General features: G+C 41.7%; 1 protein-coding gene across 3 annotated transcripts in view; it reads left to right on the forward strand.

Annotated features, from left to right (window-relative positions):
* Positions 1–15,473, forward strand: part of LOC310933004 (voltage-gated potassium channel KCNC1-like) — a gene marked incomplete at both ends in the record, with an annotated part of 85,013 nt that extends 69,540 nt beyond the window's left edge. For 2 of the 3 annotated variants that reach the window (XM_083896428.1, XM_083896426.1), the window contains one exon: positions 8,926–9,077. In XM_083896428.1, the coding sequence (XP_083752554.1) occupies positions 8,926–9,077 (152 nt within the window). Of the gene's footprint in view, positions 1–8,925; positions 9,078–15,408 lie in introns of those variants that run through there. The other variant, XM_083896427.1, reaches the window with a different exon arrangement.
* Positions 15,474–15,678: the final 205 nt, after the last annotated feature.

Raw genomic sequence — 15,678 nt, forward strand, 5'->3', positions numbered from 1 at the left:
TCCTCTACGGTTTCCCTTCCCACCTCCTTTCACCCTCGAGTCTCCTCATCCCTCTCTAACACTGGTGTATCCATCCCATCCTCAGGCTTTCCTCCTCAGTATCTCCCCCTGCGTTGTGTTACTAAAGTCTAACTGACTTTGTGGAGGTACGTACAAGTCGCCCTCGAAGCCTCGCTGACCGACGCGCTGCTACGCGCGGCTCGATAAGCTTCTTGCTTTAGCTTTAAAAACTTTAAAAAAAGACTTAGACAAAATTAGAATTTTGAAACATAACTCACTGTTTGAATGACACAAATATAACGGAAAGACAACTGCTATTATTTTTCTTACTTCTCCGTTGCCCTAGAATCCATGAGCTATGGAGTTAGCCTAGCTTTGTAGCTTCAGCTTCAGCGAGGCCCTGCTTGAACTTTGAACATAAACAGCTAACTGAGTAAAGCTATAGCGGGCTAATGTGGCTTCATCACACTGAGCGAGCAAATCCCAGGTAATCTCTGCTATGGAGTTAGCCTAGCTTTGTAGCTTCAGCTTGTGGGCCCTGCTTGAACTTTGAACATAAACAGCTAACTGAGTAAAGCTATAGCCGGCTAATGTGGCTTCATCACACTGAGCGAGCAAATCCCAGGTAATCTCTGCTATGGAGTTAGCCTAGCTTTGTAGCTTCAGCTTGTGGCCCCTGCTTGAACTATACACCTAACTAGGTAAAGCTATAGTGGGCTAATGTGGCTTCATCACACTGAGTGAGCAAATCCCAGGTAATCTCTGCTATGGAGTTAGCCTAGCTTTGTAGCTTCAGCTTGTGGCCCCTGCTTGAACTATACAGCTAACTAGCTAAAGCTATAGTAGGCTAATGTGGCTTCATCACACTGAGCGAGCAAATCCCAGGTAATCTCTGTTATGGAGTTAGCCTAGCTTTGTAGCTTCAGTTTGTGGGCCCTGCTTGAACTATACAGCTAACTAGGTAAAGCTATAGTGGGCTAATGTGGCTTCATCACACTGAGCGAGCAAATCCCAGGTAATCTCTGCTATGGAGTTAGCCTAGCTTTGTAGCTTCAGCTTGTGGCCCCTGCTTGAACTATACACCTAACTAGGTAAAGCTATAGTGGGCTAATGTGGCTTCATCACACTGAGCGAGCAAATCCCAGGTAATCTCTGCTATGGAGTTAGCCTAGCTTTGTAGCTTCAGCTTCAGCGAGGCCCTGCTTGAACTTTGAACATATACAGCTAACTGAGTAAAGCTATAGCGGGCTAATGTGGCTTCAAATCCCAGGTCATCTCTGCATGTTGGTTCACTAGCAGTTGTTAGCACCTTTGACCTGTGGCAGAAGCTTGATGGCGTGCAATGCTAACTCATGAAAGTGTGTGTACCCGTAAGCATACATTCACTAGTTTTAAACATATTTTTTTCGGCGTAAGTACATATTTAAAGCATGTGCACTTTACTTTCTTTAATGTTTATCCACTGCTATTCAACCTAGTGACTGTATTTTTATAGCTATGACAAATCCAGCAAACTGGAAGTAAGCTAGTTGTCATCGCTGTGCTGATATCTCCCCACAATAGTTGTACATTTAATTGCTAGCTCCTCAAAGAATATATAAAAAAGTATGGTAACACTTTATATTAAGAAACACATCACCATTAGCAAGGTGCTTACTAACACATGTAAGTAGCATGCTAGCCCTTTATTAGTAAATATTAAGCACGTATTTACACCTTAATCGACATGAATTAAGATTTTTCCTCAATAAGGTGTTAATACGTGCTTCATATTTACTAATAAAAGGCTAGTATGCTACTTATATGCATGCTAGTACGCACTAAAACAAGTTGCTAAGTGTTTAAAATGTAGGTTTCAAATCACATCTAATTGTGATGCTGCTGTGCAAACTCATACTGGTCTGTGCGCGTCGCTTTTTGTGTGTTTACAGAATATAAAATATAAAATGCACCGGTATTAAAGTCCACTTAGAGTCCACTTCTTTAAGAAACATGTAGAGAAGCAACATTTCCACCATTTAAATCACAGTGTTCCATCACACTATAATAACAAACACAGCTACAGGGAAAACTCTGCATTAGCTTTAATATTTGTTTCTAGTTATCTTGTGACCTTAACACTTTAAGGTTCTACTCAACCATTTGGTCGAGCACACTTTAAGTCACTATATCTCAGATGCATCATCAAGCTGAACTCACTAAAACTTAAAGGTGCCATATGTAAGAATGTGGCCAAAAACTGTTACTACATTCAAATTCAGGTTAGGTTTCGTTTTCTGACGTAACTGGCAACCCGTGGTTGCTCGGTAGCTGAGACTCTACCGACTGCAATGATCGGTAGACGGCGGTAGGTGGCGCCACATCATGCCAAAACATGATTTCAAAACATAAACATGATTTGCAGTCTGCAAAATATTTTTTTCCTGAGTCTCTGTGACACATTAGGAGGATTTTATGGCCAGTTGCTTTAGATTTATTACATAATGCACCTTTAATGTGACTTGTTCTGAATGTTGTACTTTATGAATTATGCAAACCAGGTTTATTATGAACTGACGTCTCTACCGTTTGGTAGAGGCCTGTATCTGAAATACTGTAGGTGATGTAATTTCACGTTATTGTCATCATAAGTAAATAAAATAAAACAGTATTTTTTCTTGGTGCGTACCTTAAAGGGTTAAAAGTCATTTCTTCATTATCAGCAGAACGTTAAACAGGCTTCAAAACACACGTGAATACGACACCAAGCGTTAGTGGAGTTAAGCCTCGCTGCTGCAGCGGCTGCAGAGCAGACTGCAGAGAGGCTCATTATGGATGCTGTGCACCTCTCAGCCGGGCCCAGTCCTGTCCGGTGAAAACTGCCGCAGACGCAGCCTCTGCCTTTAAGAGCCGAGCTGTAAAACGCTGTCGGTGATTAAAGTTTATAACGTCCGACACGGGAGGGGGCGGGGGGGGGGGGGCTCATAATCACAAAATCTCTGCACATTGAACTTCCTGTAGTGCTAGGGATTACAGGTAACTATAAAGTGTTTTTGCTTTATGTTACACACTGTAAGTTATTGATCTAAAGTGTGTGTGTGTCTGAATTTAATGTGTGTGTAAATTACGGCTACGTATGTGCTCTGCGTGTCCATGTTCCCCGTGTATCTGCGCGTGTTTGCTGTGTAGCAGCGGCTCATTCTGCTCTGTTTAAATAGCTGTGTTTGCAACGTCAGGTCCTGTAAGCAGAGGAATAAATCAGCAGCACTGCAGCTCTTAGCTGATTGGGACAAAGACACACACACACACACACACACACAGAGAGGCACACACCAGTCCTTATCTTTATGTACTAGTAAGGACCTGCCATTGACATAATGAATATGCGAGTCCTTTACGATGCAGCAACCTCAAGGTTCTCCGCTGAAATGAAAAAACGTGCTCGCCCCACACCCAAATCTTAACCAGCATCCCCGCGAGTCTCGTAAAACAAGGACACACACACACGCACACACACACACACACAGTTAAATAGCCAGGTCCTTAGAACATCGTGACCCAGATCTGTCACTGTGGCATCCAATACCCACAATGCCTCCTGGGGGTTAAGCAGCATCCCATTGGCCGATGCCTTACATGGCGTATTTATAGCTAAATCGAGCATCTAAACCTAAAAATTGCATACATGTATATGCGTCCGTGTAAAGGCTTTCCCATTCACTCACATGGGCTCGTGCTGAAAATATCCCTAAATGTCAAAAATGATTAATAACATTCTCTTGGATATTTTTAGTATATATATATACTTTCTTTTCCCTGTTTTACATCCCTGGTGTGTGCACTGGAGCAGGGGGTTCTGGGAACCAGTGACATGACTGGAAAACCGGCTGAACAAGTGTAAAAATGACGATATAACAGTGGGGTCGTGCGGTTAATGCAGACGTGGAGGGAAATGCGTCCCATCTGGACCCCGTGGCCACGCACATGTGGAAATGATGAACATGCAAACGAGTGAGGTTCGGCACAGACGCGGCATCCCCGATCACAATCGGAGCGTCTCGCTGTGTTTGTACTGTATCACCAACACTGAGAGTGGAATCATCTGATTAACTCACTTATTTTTTGAGGTCAGAGTCCCGTGATTGTCTCTGTTTTCATTACCTGACGTAATCTTAGTCAAGAGTTTTCACAGATGAAGAACAAGTCCCATTTTAATTTGTTTACTCACATGTGTTAAGCCTATTGTTTTTTTTTATTCATTCATTTAGAACTTCTTTCACATCTGTGCAATTCAATTCAAATCAAATCAAATCAAATTTGATAGGAAAAATAAAATGCTGCAGATAACAAACGACAGACTGCAAATGTGTGAAGATAAGACACTTGAAAGAGTGACTCGTTAAGATACTTTCCAATCCCAGTGAAGTGGGCCTTAATAATTGGACGACTGTGTTGACCTCCTCTACACTAGGTGGCGATATGCCCTCTTTCGGCTCGTCAGCATTAGGTTTTTTCCCCCTTCCTTCTTCCCCTAACAGTATCTGTTGTACGATCCATGTTTTTCTCACTGTGTATAGACTTCTTCCATTATTATAAGTCTACGGTGGCCCAGAGGTGTCAGGCCAAATACAAACGATTCTCGATTCAAAGGATTCTCGACACAATAGTGTGTTAACCCTTTAAGGTACGCACCAAGAAAAAAGCAAAGGAAAATGATGTCTTTATATATATATATATATATATATATATAAATGAAAAATGCATCTATATATATATATATATATATAATATATATATTATTATTTGATATATATATATATATATATATATATATATATATATATAGATGCATTTTTCAATGACATATAGTGACTTAAATCGGGTCGACCAAATGGTTGAGTAGTACCTTAAAGGGTTAAGGCAAATTATGGCATCAAAACAATAGAGTTTGTATAAGATAATGTGATCACACAAAGGCAAACTTAAGACAAACGTTGACATTTATTCATTCAAAACAAATAAAAACTTACTTACTGTAAAAAAATAAAAATAACTTGCATAAATAAAAGCTTAGGCTAGCTGCCTTTTTCTCCCAGAAGTTACAAAAATAAACTGTACACAAATAACACAAACTGGTGTTTTGTGTGTTTTTTCTATGGAACATGAGCGTATATATTTATTTAGAATTCAGGGTTACATCGATTATTTGATTCGTAATCGAGGACTACATTTATTGTCAAATATTTTGGTAATTGATTTCTTCTAAATGAGAATATTTAAGTTTCTTTGCTCCATAACAAAGAAATCATTAAAACTGAATTATTTTTGGTTTGTGGACAAAACACAAGACATTTCCAGGATTTTGTTAAACACGGATCAACATTTTTCAACATTTTCTGACCAAATAATTACTGAATTAATCCTCTATTAATAAAGAATTAATAGCTCTACCACTGCTGCTGTTCTCCATGAGATCACTGCCATCCTGTCGGCCTTTAAACAGCTCTGTGAGGTTTGAAAGAAAAGGAATCGTATCATTTCAAGGAAGTCATTAGTAAAAAGGTGTAAAAGCAGACTGACCTTCTTAATTAATCTCGCTCCCAAAAGATCTTCCTCAGTAGGACACAGTCGTGTCGACGGTAAGGACTGGTCTCAGATCGCTGCAGCTTCACCTCGTCTTTATTTCATTAAACAGAAGAGCGTACGTTGCTGCAGAGGAGAAACAGATGCCGCGCTAAGACAGAACCAATCCTCCCTGAGGGAACGAGGAGGAAGGAATCAAACACTCTGGAGTTTATTGTTTACGTTTGTGCACGAATCGATCTGTGGTCGCGGTCATTTCCTTCACGTGGCAAAGATGCTAACTCGGCTACGACACGTGCAGCCGTTTCTTTCGCAGAAATGTAAAATATCAGCATAAAATGAAATGTAGTATTTTGTTGTTTGACACAACAACAAATGACTCGGGCGGACAATTAGCTTTATGCTGTTTTACATTAGCTGTGGATTTATTACATCATCATCATCACATCATGCAGTATTTAAGATATTTATAAGGCTACAGTCTAGATAGAGGCAGCGTTTCCGTGACCTATTTCCTCTGAAGAGTCTACTTTTACTTTTAAAATTACCTCACTCCATCTCAGCAGCGCGGCTTTAAATAAAACAAAATCAGGGCACGCACGTTTCTACTTCCTTCTTTATGAGGAGTTCTACTCAGAATGTGACTCCGGGCTAAATTATACATTTTTTCCTGTTAGAAAGCTAGCGTTTTCAAAGTGGGGCTTTTTCGGAAACGGAGCGTTTTTATCCAACATGGATGTATTTTTTGGGGAATATGACTCACAAAAGTTGGTCTGTGCTGCTTTAAAATCATCTATTAAGAACTAAACCATGGAGCGTCTTCAGATGGAGTGACTTAAAGGGACACTGTGTAGTCTTTATGGGTTTATATGACCCAAAATCCACTTTTTTATACATATTATGTGCTCCTGCATTGTCTAGTCGCTGTATAATAGTTTTTGTTTCATTTTCGTAGTGTTTCAAAAAGTCATGTAAAATAACATGGTCGCGGGCCGCGGTTGCGTAGCCACTGTTAGCAGCGAGACGCCATGTTTCTATGGGAGCCTGTAAGGACAAACGCGAGAGAACAAATCAAGCGTCTCTTTACTTGTAGCAGGAAGTCCCGCCTCCTCTCTCTCCGCTTCGTCTACTACGGCCGCGGTAGCTCCGCCCTCTCCCTCGCCTCACGAAGCTCATCTGCTGACAAGGAGAAAGACGACGAGGACGACATTTGACCGGCTGAGGACACCGTAGCGCTCAGGGAAGGGAGGGGGTGAGCAGAGGAGCAGTTCTTTGTTGTAAATTTCAGCCTCTCCTCTAGATGGCACTATAAACTACTTACTTCACCTTTAAGTGCAGCATTGAAATGGAGACGCCCTTTTAAAGGAACTTTGGCAAACTAAGTCTTAAGAGAACGTTAGCTAATATTTAATGGTGGGTTTTTTTGACTCTCAAATCTCTAAATATCATAGTTCACCAAACATCCATCGGGCTATTATAATAATAACAACTCACATTCTATCAAAAGCCTCACAGCAAGAAGATGTTGAACTTGAATGGCCACCAGGGGGCAACATATTGATCTGTAACGGCCAGGTTGTATTTACTGCTAGAACTGCTTTCCTTTCCCATGTGGTTCTGTTTGTACTAAAATGCTCAGGCTTAGTGTGACATTGTCCTCATTTGCATCTACTTATGTCCTTTAAATACTGAGTTGTTCATGTTTGTTTATCAGTCTCTAATGTGAGTACGACCCGGCCCTAAATCAAGGAGTTAATCCCATGGGTCTCGATCCGTCATGTTTTTAGGTCGTCTAAATGTACACTTTGATTTCCCTTTAAAAGAATAATAATAATTGCGCCATGTAGAGTCATCATGATTTGCAGTCTGCAAAATATTTTTAACGCAAATATTTTGTCTGTACTGTTGTTGTTGGTGAGTTCAGTTTGTTATATGAACATTATTCCTGAGTCTCTGTGACATATTAGGAGGATTTTATGGCCAGTTGCTTTAGATTTATTACATAATGCACCTTTAATTCTGCATTCCATGATAATGTCTGAGCTCCCGGGGCGTTCCCTACAGCACAGGAACAACCCCCGAACTCGGATTACCGTCTCAGAAACTCGGCGCAAACTCACCTGTTAAGTTATAAGTCAAAATACCACGTAGAGCGTTGTTAGCCACTGGTATTGCTAACAATGACAAACAGGGGCTAGCGCGAGACACGTTTGCTTTTTTCCGACTTCTCAGCTGGAATGCGACATCGTTTCAATTCCGACTTCTGATGTAAATGGTAAAGTAAAACTGTGGCGTCACAGAGCGGCTAACGCTGCTGCAGAAGTTTGAGTCTAAAATGAGGAAAGAGTTTTGTCTTCAGTCTGTCTGTTTACCCTGGAAACTGCCTGTTTCCATGGTAACACAAAAACATCCTGCTGCTGCCATTGGTTGACCGGCAAAAATAGTTTGAGTTAATTGAGTTAATGTAGCTGCTAGCTGACCTCGCCTTAGCGAGGGCTAGCTCGTCAACAGCTAGCTTGTTTTAACATCAGTGAGACTTCCGAGTAAATCGAAGTTAAAGCAAAAATCCAAACATTGACACTGAGGCGACGTTTTATACGAACATAAACCTGAAGGATTGTGGGTATTTTTCCGGCTGTGCTCAGCTCCAGACGACTTACACGCTCGAGTCGCTCTGAGTTTCCCCCAAAAACGACGATGAAAACATGCTTTTTTTGGGGGGAATCCCAGAGCAGGTGGTGCAGTGGATGTACATGAACATGTTATTATTATTATGGTCTGTTATCTTTTTTTTTTTTTTTTTTTTCTTCCTTACATCCACTGAACCAGGGCTCCTTCCCCCTCACCTACTCAGTTCATGTTGGTGCTCCAGAGCGCCACCTCTTGGCGCCTCTGGGATATTGTGGCAAGTGATAGCTGATTTTTTTATCCGTAACCCATATTCCTGTTTTGTCCTGTCCCTGTCTGTCTGTCTGTCTGTCTGTCTGTCTGTCTGTACCTGTCTGTCCATCTGTTCGTCCCTCTGTCCATCTATCTGTCCGTGTCTTTTTCCAACTTCCTCCTTTTGGTCTGAAATACTTTTTTACTTGGTTTTGGGCTGGTTGATTTACCCCTTTTTGTCCAACTTTGTTTCACTTACAAATGCTTGTAACTGCAACAAACGGTTGTTTACGATTTGCTATTTTTTTTTTCTCCTGATGTGCAATGCTGTCATAACGCACCACACACTGACATTGTTTTTTTCTGCCCCATGACATTTGCACTCCCACAAACATTCTGTACGATTCCCCCTTTTGCTGTGTCTGAACCCCCCTCATACACACACCTGCTCTGGCCCATGGTTGCATGTCATCTCCACATTAGCCCCGGGTTATGAGAAGTCACGCAGCCTCAATAACATCTCGGGGATGACGGGCGCCCCGCTGCGCCTCACGCCCATCACCAACTCCACCTTCGAGCCCTTTGAGCCGCCTGGCCTCAGGCGATGCCGCTCCCCCATCCCCTCCATCTTGTAGCATAAGAGACAAACAAAAAAATGTCAACAACAGCAACAGTTTTTTCTTTATTTTTTATTTTTTTTGGTTTCCTTTGAAGAAGAAAAGAAACTAAAATAACACGGAAGAAAACCGTCTGGACATTTTGTTTCATCCCAGCTGCTCTTTCATCACTTTCATCGCTCATATCGTCTCGATAGAAACTACGAATTAGACTTATAATAAAAAAATGTAATAATTAGAGGGTCCTATTCTAAAAAAAATCACATAAGAGCTCAAACCCGCTGAGTTAGATGCTTAAGCAGATGTACTTTAAACTCCACAAACACACACTAACACTCCTGCCTTACTAACAGGGACAGAGTCTAGGTTAGTTTTAGGCTGATAGTTAGTTTAACTCGAGCTTGTCTTGCCTGTATCTTTACTGCACTTGCACTTAATTGCTTTAAAACGGATACCTAGGAGTCGTTAGGAGTAGTAAGACGTCTTTTAAAAAAAAAAAAAAAAAAAAAATTAAGTCAGAGAATGTAGGGCATACATACACTTGCGCACATGCGCGTATCTCTCTAGAGCACACGTGTCAAACTCAAGGCCCGGGGCCCAGATGTGGCCCGCCACCTCATTTTTTGTGGCCCTGCGAGTGATTAATTGGTCTTAAAAATCTGTGTTAAAATAGGATCTATGATTGCTTTAAGGCACACGTTGACCACAAACTACATTTCCCACAATGCATGGCGATTGCGTTACGCACAAAGTGACGGCATCCCACCACTAGATCGCAGTAAAGTAATAAATACAGAAAGTTATTTAGCAATATTTTACGAAAGTGGTTATCTTTATTTTACGTTATATTTGGTTACATTTAGTTCCATTTATTCTGTATGACAGTTACGTCTCGGCCCTTTGAGGGTCACCATGATGCTGATGTGGCCCTCAGTGAAAATAGAGTTTGACGCCGCTGCTCTAGAGACATTCGTAGACATACGGAAGCAAATGCTCGACCCTAAACTTAACTTAATGTCAACTCAGTGTCCTCCTCAAACATTCACCTAAACCTCAGCTTGAGTTCACACCGAACGGAAGCAATTTGTTTTGCAACATTTGCAATTCTCAGAAGATTGTCGCCGGGTAATACACTACCGTTCAAAAGTTTGGGCTCACCTATACAATTTTGTTGTGTTTTTATTAAAAGTCACACTTTTATTCATCAAAAGAGTTGCAAAATGAATAGAAAATATAGTCAAGACATTGACAAGATTAGAAATAATGATGATTTTTATTCAAAATAATCATTTTTGCCCTTGCTAACATCATCGCACAAGGGTTTTCTAATCATCCAATAGTCTTCTAACGCCATTAGCAAACACAATGTACCATTAGAACAGTGGAAATGTGCCTCTATAAACCTATGTACATGTTTCATTAAACCAGACGTTTGCAGCTAGAATAGTCGTTTACCACATTAACAATGTATAGAGTGTGTTTATGATTCATTTAATGTTATATTCATTGAAAAAAAAGTGCTTTTCCTTCAAAAATAAGGACATTTCTAAGCGAGCCCAAACTTTTGAACGGTAGTGTACGTTCCTTGTTGTGTTTCCACCAAGCCTCCATTTCTAAAACAACACAGATTGGAAGAATCAGACTGCAGATTTTTGCCTTTTTTTTCAACCTCACGTGAATTTCTCCACTAACGATTGAACTATTTCAACAAAAGCGACTCGGACAAACGCAAATCTTATCGCGGTATTTGGATGATCCGTGATCTCGACGCACAGAAAAAGGGCGTTTCGTTCAGTGTGAACACCCACCACCCCCCCGCCCCCCCACACACACACTCTCCCCCCAACACCCACACACACACACACACACACACACACACACACTTAAAGAAGCCAGCGTGTTACGGCAGCATGCGTGTTTTTACTCATGAGACGCTCCTTAAAAAGAAAAAGCAGTACCTCCGCACCTTTGAAAAGAAAGAAAAAAGCCTCATAGTCTGTAGTCTTTACAGTATATGCTCCGTTTATACACACACACACACACACACACACACACGCACACACGCACACACACACTCTTTCTTTGTTTTCACGGTGTCTCCTCAGTGCAGACAGAGAGGGCCTCCTCTAAGCCTCCTCCTCCTCTTCCTCCTCCTCTTCCTCCTCAGGCGAACCAGACCCTTCGCCGCGCTCACAGGGTCTGGACCGCGTGAGGGTGGTGGTGGTTCGACCAGGGAAACAACATGTTTATATGGGTGTCTGGGTGGGATGCAGCCTGTGGGAGACGGCGTGGGTGGGGGTTATCGTTAGCGTGGGGGGGGGGGGGGGGGGCCTCCCATTGAGCATCGACCTGAATGAGAATGTATTTTTTTCTTTGGTTTTGCTGTTTGTGCCAACAAATTACACCTCGTCAGACCGATAAACGCAGCAGTCTTGAGCGGCTCAGAGTGAACCGCTCAAGACGTTATGCAAATGAGGTCACAAAAACCAATCATAGTTAAGTAAAAAAAAAAGCATCCGTGTTTTACATTTTTACGGCATTTACGAGCATCCAAATGTAGAGCAAATGCATTTCTAGAAAGGAAAAGGTGATTTGAGTGAGTTTTATTTTCACACAGTATTCAAATGTCATCATTGAAAAGCACATAATCTTAATAAGGGCCCAGCCTCTGTTTAATTTTTCCTCCATTTAAACAAAAATGTATTTGCACATTTTGCTATTCAAAACGATGGTACCTTTATTTTGAAGGTTCATTCAGACAAAAGGGTTAGACAAAGGAAATAAACACTGCTCACTGCTGATTAATAGAAGCCAAAAGTAGCCAAATAGGAATTATGGGTAGAAAAAAAACCCCAGATTCATATGAGGAACTTTTACCGTCACCAATTCCACCGCTGTCGATGTTGTGGAGATTGGAGCTATAGGATGTCATCTACCACTCCATCATGCTTCACCTCCTCGTGTTCATGCGCTCTCGCCTGAGCTCTCAGCAGGAGACTGAGCTGCAAAGCCACAAGAAAACATGGACGACCGTTTTTGTCATTTCTTTATTGTGGTTTTTCTGGGGGAGATTAACGCCACTGCTCCTGCCTGTGTGTTCAGTCTCAATCTGGATTAAGGCTGCTAATGTACCTTAGCAAATGTCACTGACTGTGTTATAGATCATATACCGTAAAAATTAATGATTACATTCACTTTTTCCCTGTGTTAAAATGGCTTAACAACTTAATTATTCACTTTATACACAGTCTGACTATCGACAATGTCAAACAGATCAGTTGAATAACTGATTATCTTATGCTAACTATCTGTAGCATGTAGAATGTTTCTTTTTTTAATGTATTTCGTTGTCATTGAAAATTAATGCACCTGTAGTTGACTAGCATATAGAAAAAACTTATAAACAACAACAAATAGGCTAGCTGTTTCTCCCCACTTTAAGCTAGGCTAACCACATCCTGAATCCAGCTCTGAGCTTCACACACACAGACATTTAAGCTAGGCTAACCACAGCCTAAATCCAGCTCTGAGCTTCACACACAAACATTTAAGCTAGGCTAACCACAGCCTAAATCCAGCTCTGAGCTTCACACACAAAGAGACATTTAAGCTAGGCTAACCACAGCCTGAATCCAGCTCTGAGCTTCACACACACAGACACTCAAGCTTGGCTAACCATAGCCTGAATCCAGCTCTGAGCTTCACACACACACATAGACGTTTAAGCTAGGCTAGCCACAGCCTGAATCCAGCTCTGAGCTTCACACACACAGACATTCAAGCTAGGCTAGCCACAGCCTGAATCCAGCTCTGAGTTTCACACACACATACAGACGTTTAAGCTAGGCTAACCATAGCCTGAATCCAGCTCTGAGCTTCACACACAAACATTTAAGCTAGGCTAACCACAGCCTGAATCCAGCTCTGAGCTTCACACACAGACGTGAGGTTCACGTATCATTCTGGGAAAGACGTGTTTTATGTTAGCATAACAGCTAAAGCGGTGGTGGCGGTGGGGGGGGGAACTGACTCTGGTATCCATGTAGAATGTTTTTTTTGGGGCAATTGCAGCTCAGTCTCAATGTGAGAAGCGGGGGTTTTCCCTCAGGTCTGAGTTTCATCCCTTCACCTCCTCCGCCGCCGCCAACAACAGCGTTACTACTTGCACTGACACCAGTGTGACTCAGCAGCCAAATGGCAATATTTTTAGTTTTATCCCTTTTTGGCTTCTCTTTCTTTCCCTCTTTTTGCCCCCTACCTTCAACCCCTCCGCCCCCCCCCCCCCCCCCCACTCCCCTCCTTCTCCTCTGTCCGTCCATCTCTTCTTTGTTTTTTCGGTGGTCAGTAGGAGGCACTGTGAACGGCTACTGGAGCGACAGCCCGTGGTAAAAGAGGAGCGGACGCTAAATGAAACGCCACGCGAGAGGACGGAGAGAGAGAACATGACACCAGAGACAGCATGCAAACATAGAAATATGCAATGTAGATAAACGAGACGGCAGTGGTTGGATCTATGTGTGTGTGTTTGGCTAAGTAGCATCTGCGTGTGCGTGTGTGTGTGTGTGTGTGCGCCCAGACCATCTACCTCTGTAAGATGCACAAATGTCAACAAATGCATCCTTATTTCAATTTTGCTTTTATATATTTATTATTACAATCTGTGTGTGATCACATGATGTCTTTTTTTTTTTTATTGATCTCATGTCTTTTTTGTTTTTCTAGAATGTTTTGCACATGTATTTGACTTCAGAACAACACTGTCACTGTTGTGTAGACAGTAATTGTGAGTCTACCGTGTCCGTTTAAACCCCTCGATGTTCTCACCTTCTGCGACCCTCAATTACAAAGTAATGGAGAACGTGCGCAGCCTTTTCATTTCAATCAGAATATCCTCGGATATTCCAAGAGCTGCTTCAAAATGCATAAATAAGTTCTCTATCATGATTTCTCTAAGGCTAAACTAGCTTCTGCTATGTTTTTTTTTAATGAAAAAAATGGGAATGCTGGAAGGTGAGAGCAATAAACGAGGTCAAAGTTGGGAAAGTACAGTCTTATTTAGATTCTTTGGGAGGGGGAGTAGGTTTTAGTGTCATATACAGTATCTGTGTGCTAGTTTTGAAGCTATAGCCAGAAACTTGATTAGCTTAGCTTAGCCATTCGGATGTAATGCAGAAAAGGAGTTGCTAGCTTAACTTTTTCCAGAGCAAAACACCGTCACATTTCCTGGAAAATTAACAAGGTGTGTCTCGTTTGTTGGACACCTACGTGAACACTAATGTGAAATGTGACGAGCTAGCTAGCTAGCTAGCTGGTGGTTGCCAAGTCGTCATGTGCAGCAGTTCCTACACATGATTGGATATAGCGACCAAACTCTAGGCCCAAACGCTAAGCTAAGCTAACTTGATTAGCTTAGCTTAGCTAGCTAGCTAGCTAGCTTGTGGTTACCAAGTCGTCATGTGTGACACATGATTCCTACACATGATTGGATATAGCGCCCAAACTCCTCCCTGCTTAATGCTAAGCTAACCTAACGTATCACCTTCTGGCTGTAGCTTCTAAATTCTACCCCCTAAAACGTTGTTATGTTTTATTCCTGTGGTTTTTGTCGTTCCTGTTCAAGCTCGGGCAGAATGTGTACAAAGTACAAACGAGTGTTGTATTCGCTGTAGAAAACAATCATCACAAACACACACACACACACAGTTCAAACCCCCCCCTAAAATCGAATCATCTATCATTTTTATCACCATTTTCATCCACTCCTTCTCCCGTTTCCATTGTCCTCGCGGTGTAAGTGCGTCCGTCACTTACCTTATGATGATGTACATATGTAAAGTTTGCATTGTAGATGAATCTGCATGGGTCTCTGACGCAAGCAATAAGGACACCACTAAATGTGAGGGAGGTTTGATAGGATCTCACGTTTAATGAATGTGTATATACTGTTTAGAGTACTAAAGGTGTGTATGGGTGTATGTGTTTAGAAGCATACATATGCACTAACAAAAGCATGCAGGACAAAAAAAAAAAATCCTCACCTCTTTGGATGCAAGAGGAGGTGGGAGGGGCTGACATTATGCATGCGAAAAATGCTATGATGCTATTGGTCAAAAGTGACCAAGTTAGGTACTGTAACTGGGCCGGGGTGGGGGTGGGAAAGTTTATTTTTGCAGGACGGGGAGGGGTGTTCCATTTCTGATAGGTCTTGTATAGCTGCTTTCTTATTGATCTTAAGAGACTTATGATAAGAGAAACATATTAACAATCGTAGCTTATGGTTTCTTTTCTTCTTCTTCTTCTTCTTCTTCTTCTTTTGTTTTTTTTTGTTTTTTTGCTTCTCTTTCCACAGAGAACTGTTCTGAAAGCCCCGCGCTTATCAGATATATGCAAAAAGAAGCAGTAACTGTGAACTAACGCTAAGAAATGAAATGAAAAAAAAAACAAACAAACAAACAAAAAACAAAAATCCAGCTTCTTCCGTCATTGTCTCGACTCCTCTTCTACGAGAGGAGCGAGACCTTCTCCTCACAGCAGAGTCCCTGACATCACTGTTTCATCATCCTTTCACACTTTCTGCCCACGTCATGTTCCTGTGCGTCCTGTCACATCAGCCACATGC

The sequence above is a fragment of the Microchirus variegatus genome (assembly GCF_963457635.1).
Source record: "Microchirus variegatus genome assembly, chromosome: 10".
NCBI lineage: Eukaryota > Metazoa > Chordata > Actinopteri > Pleuronectiformes > Soleidae > Microchirus > Microchirus variegatus.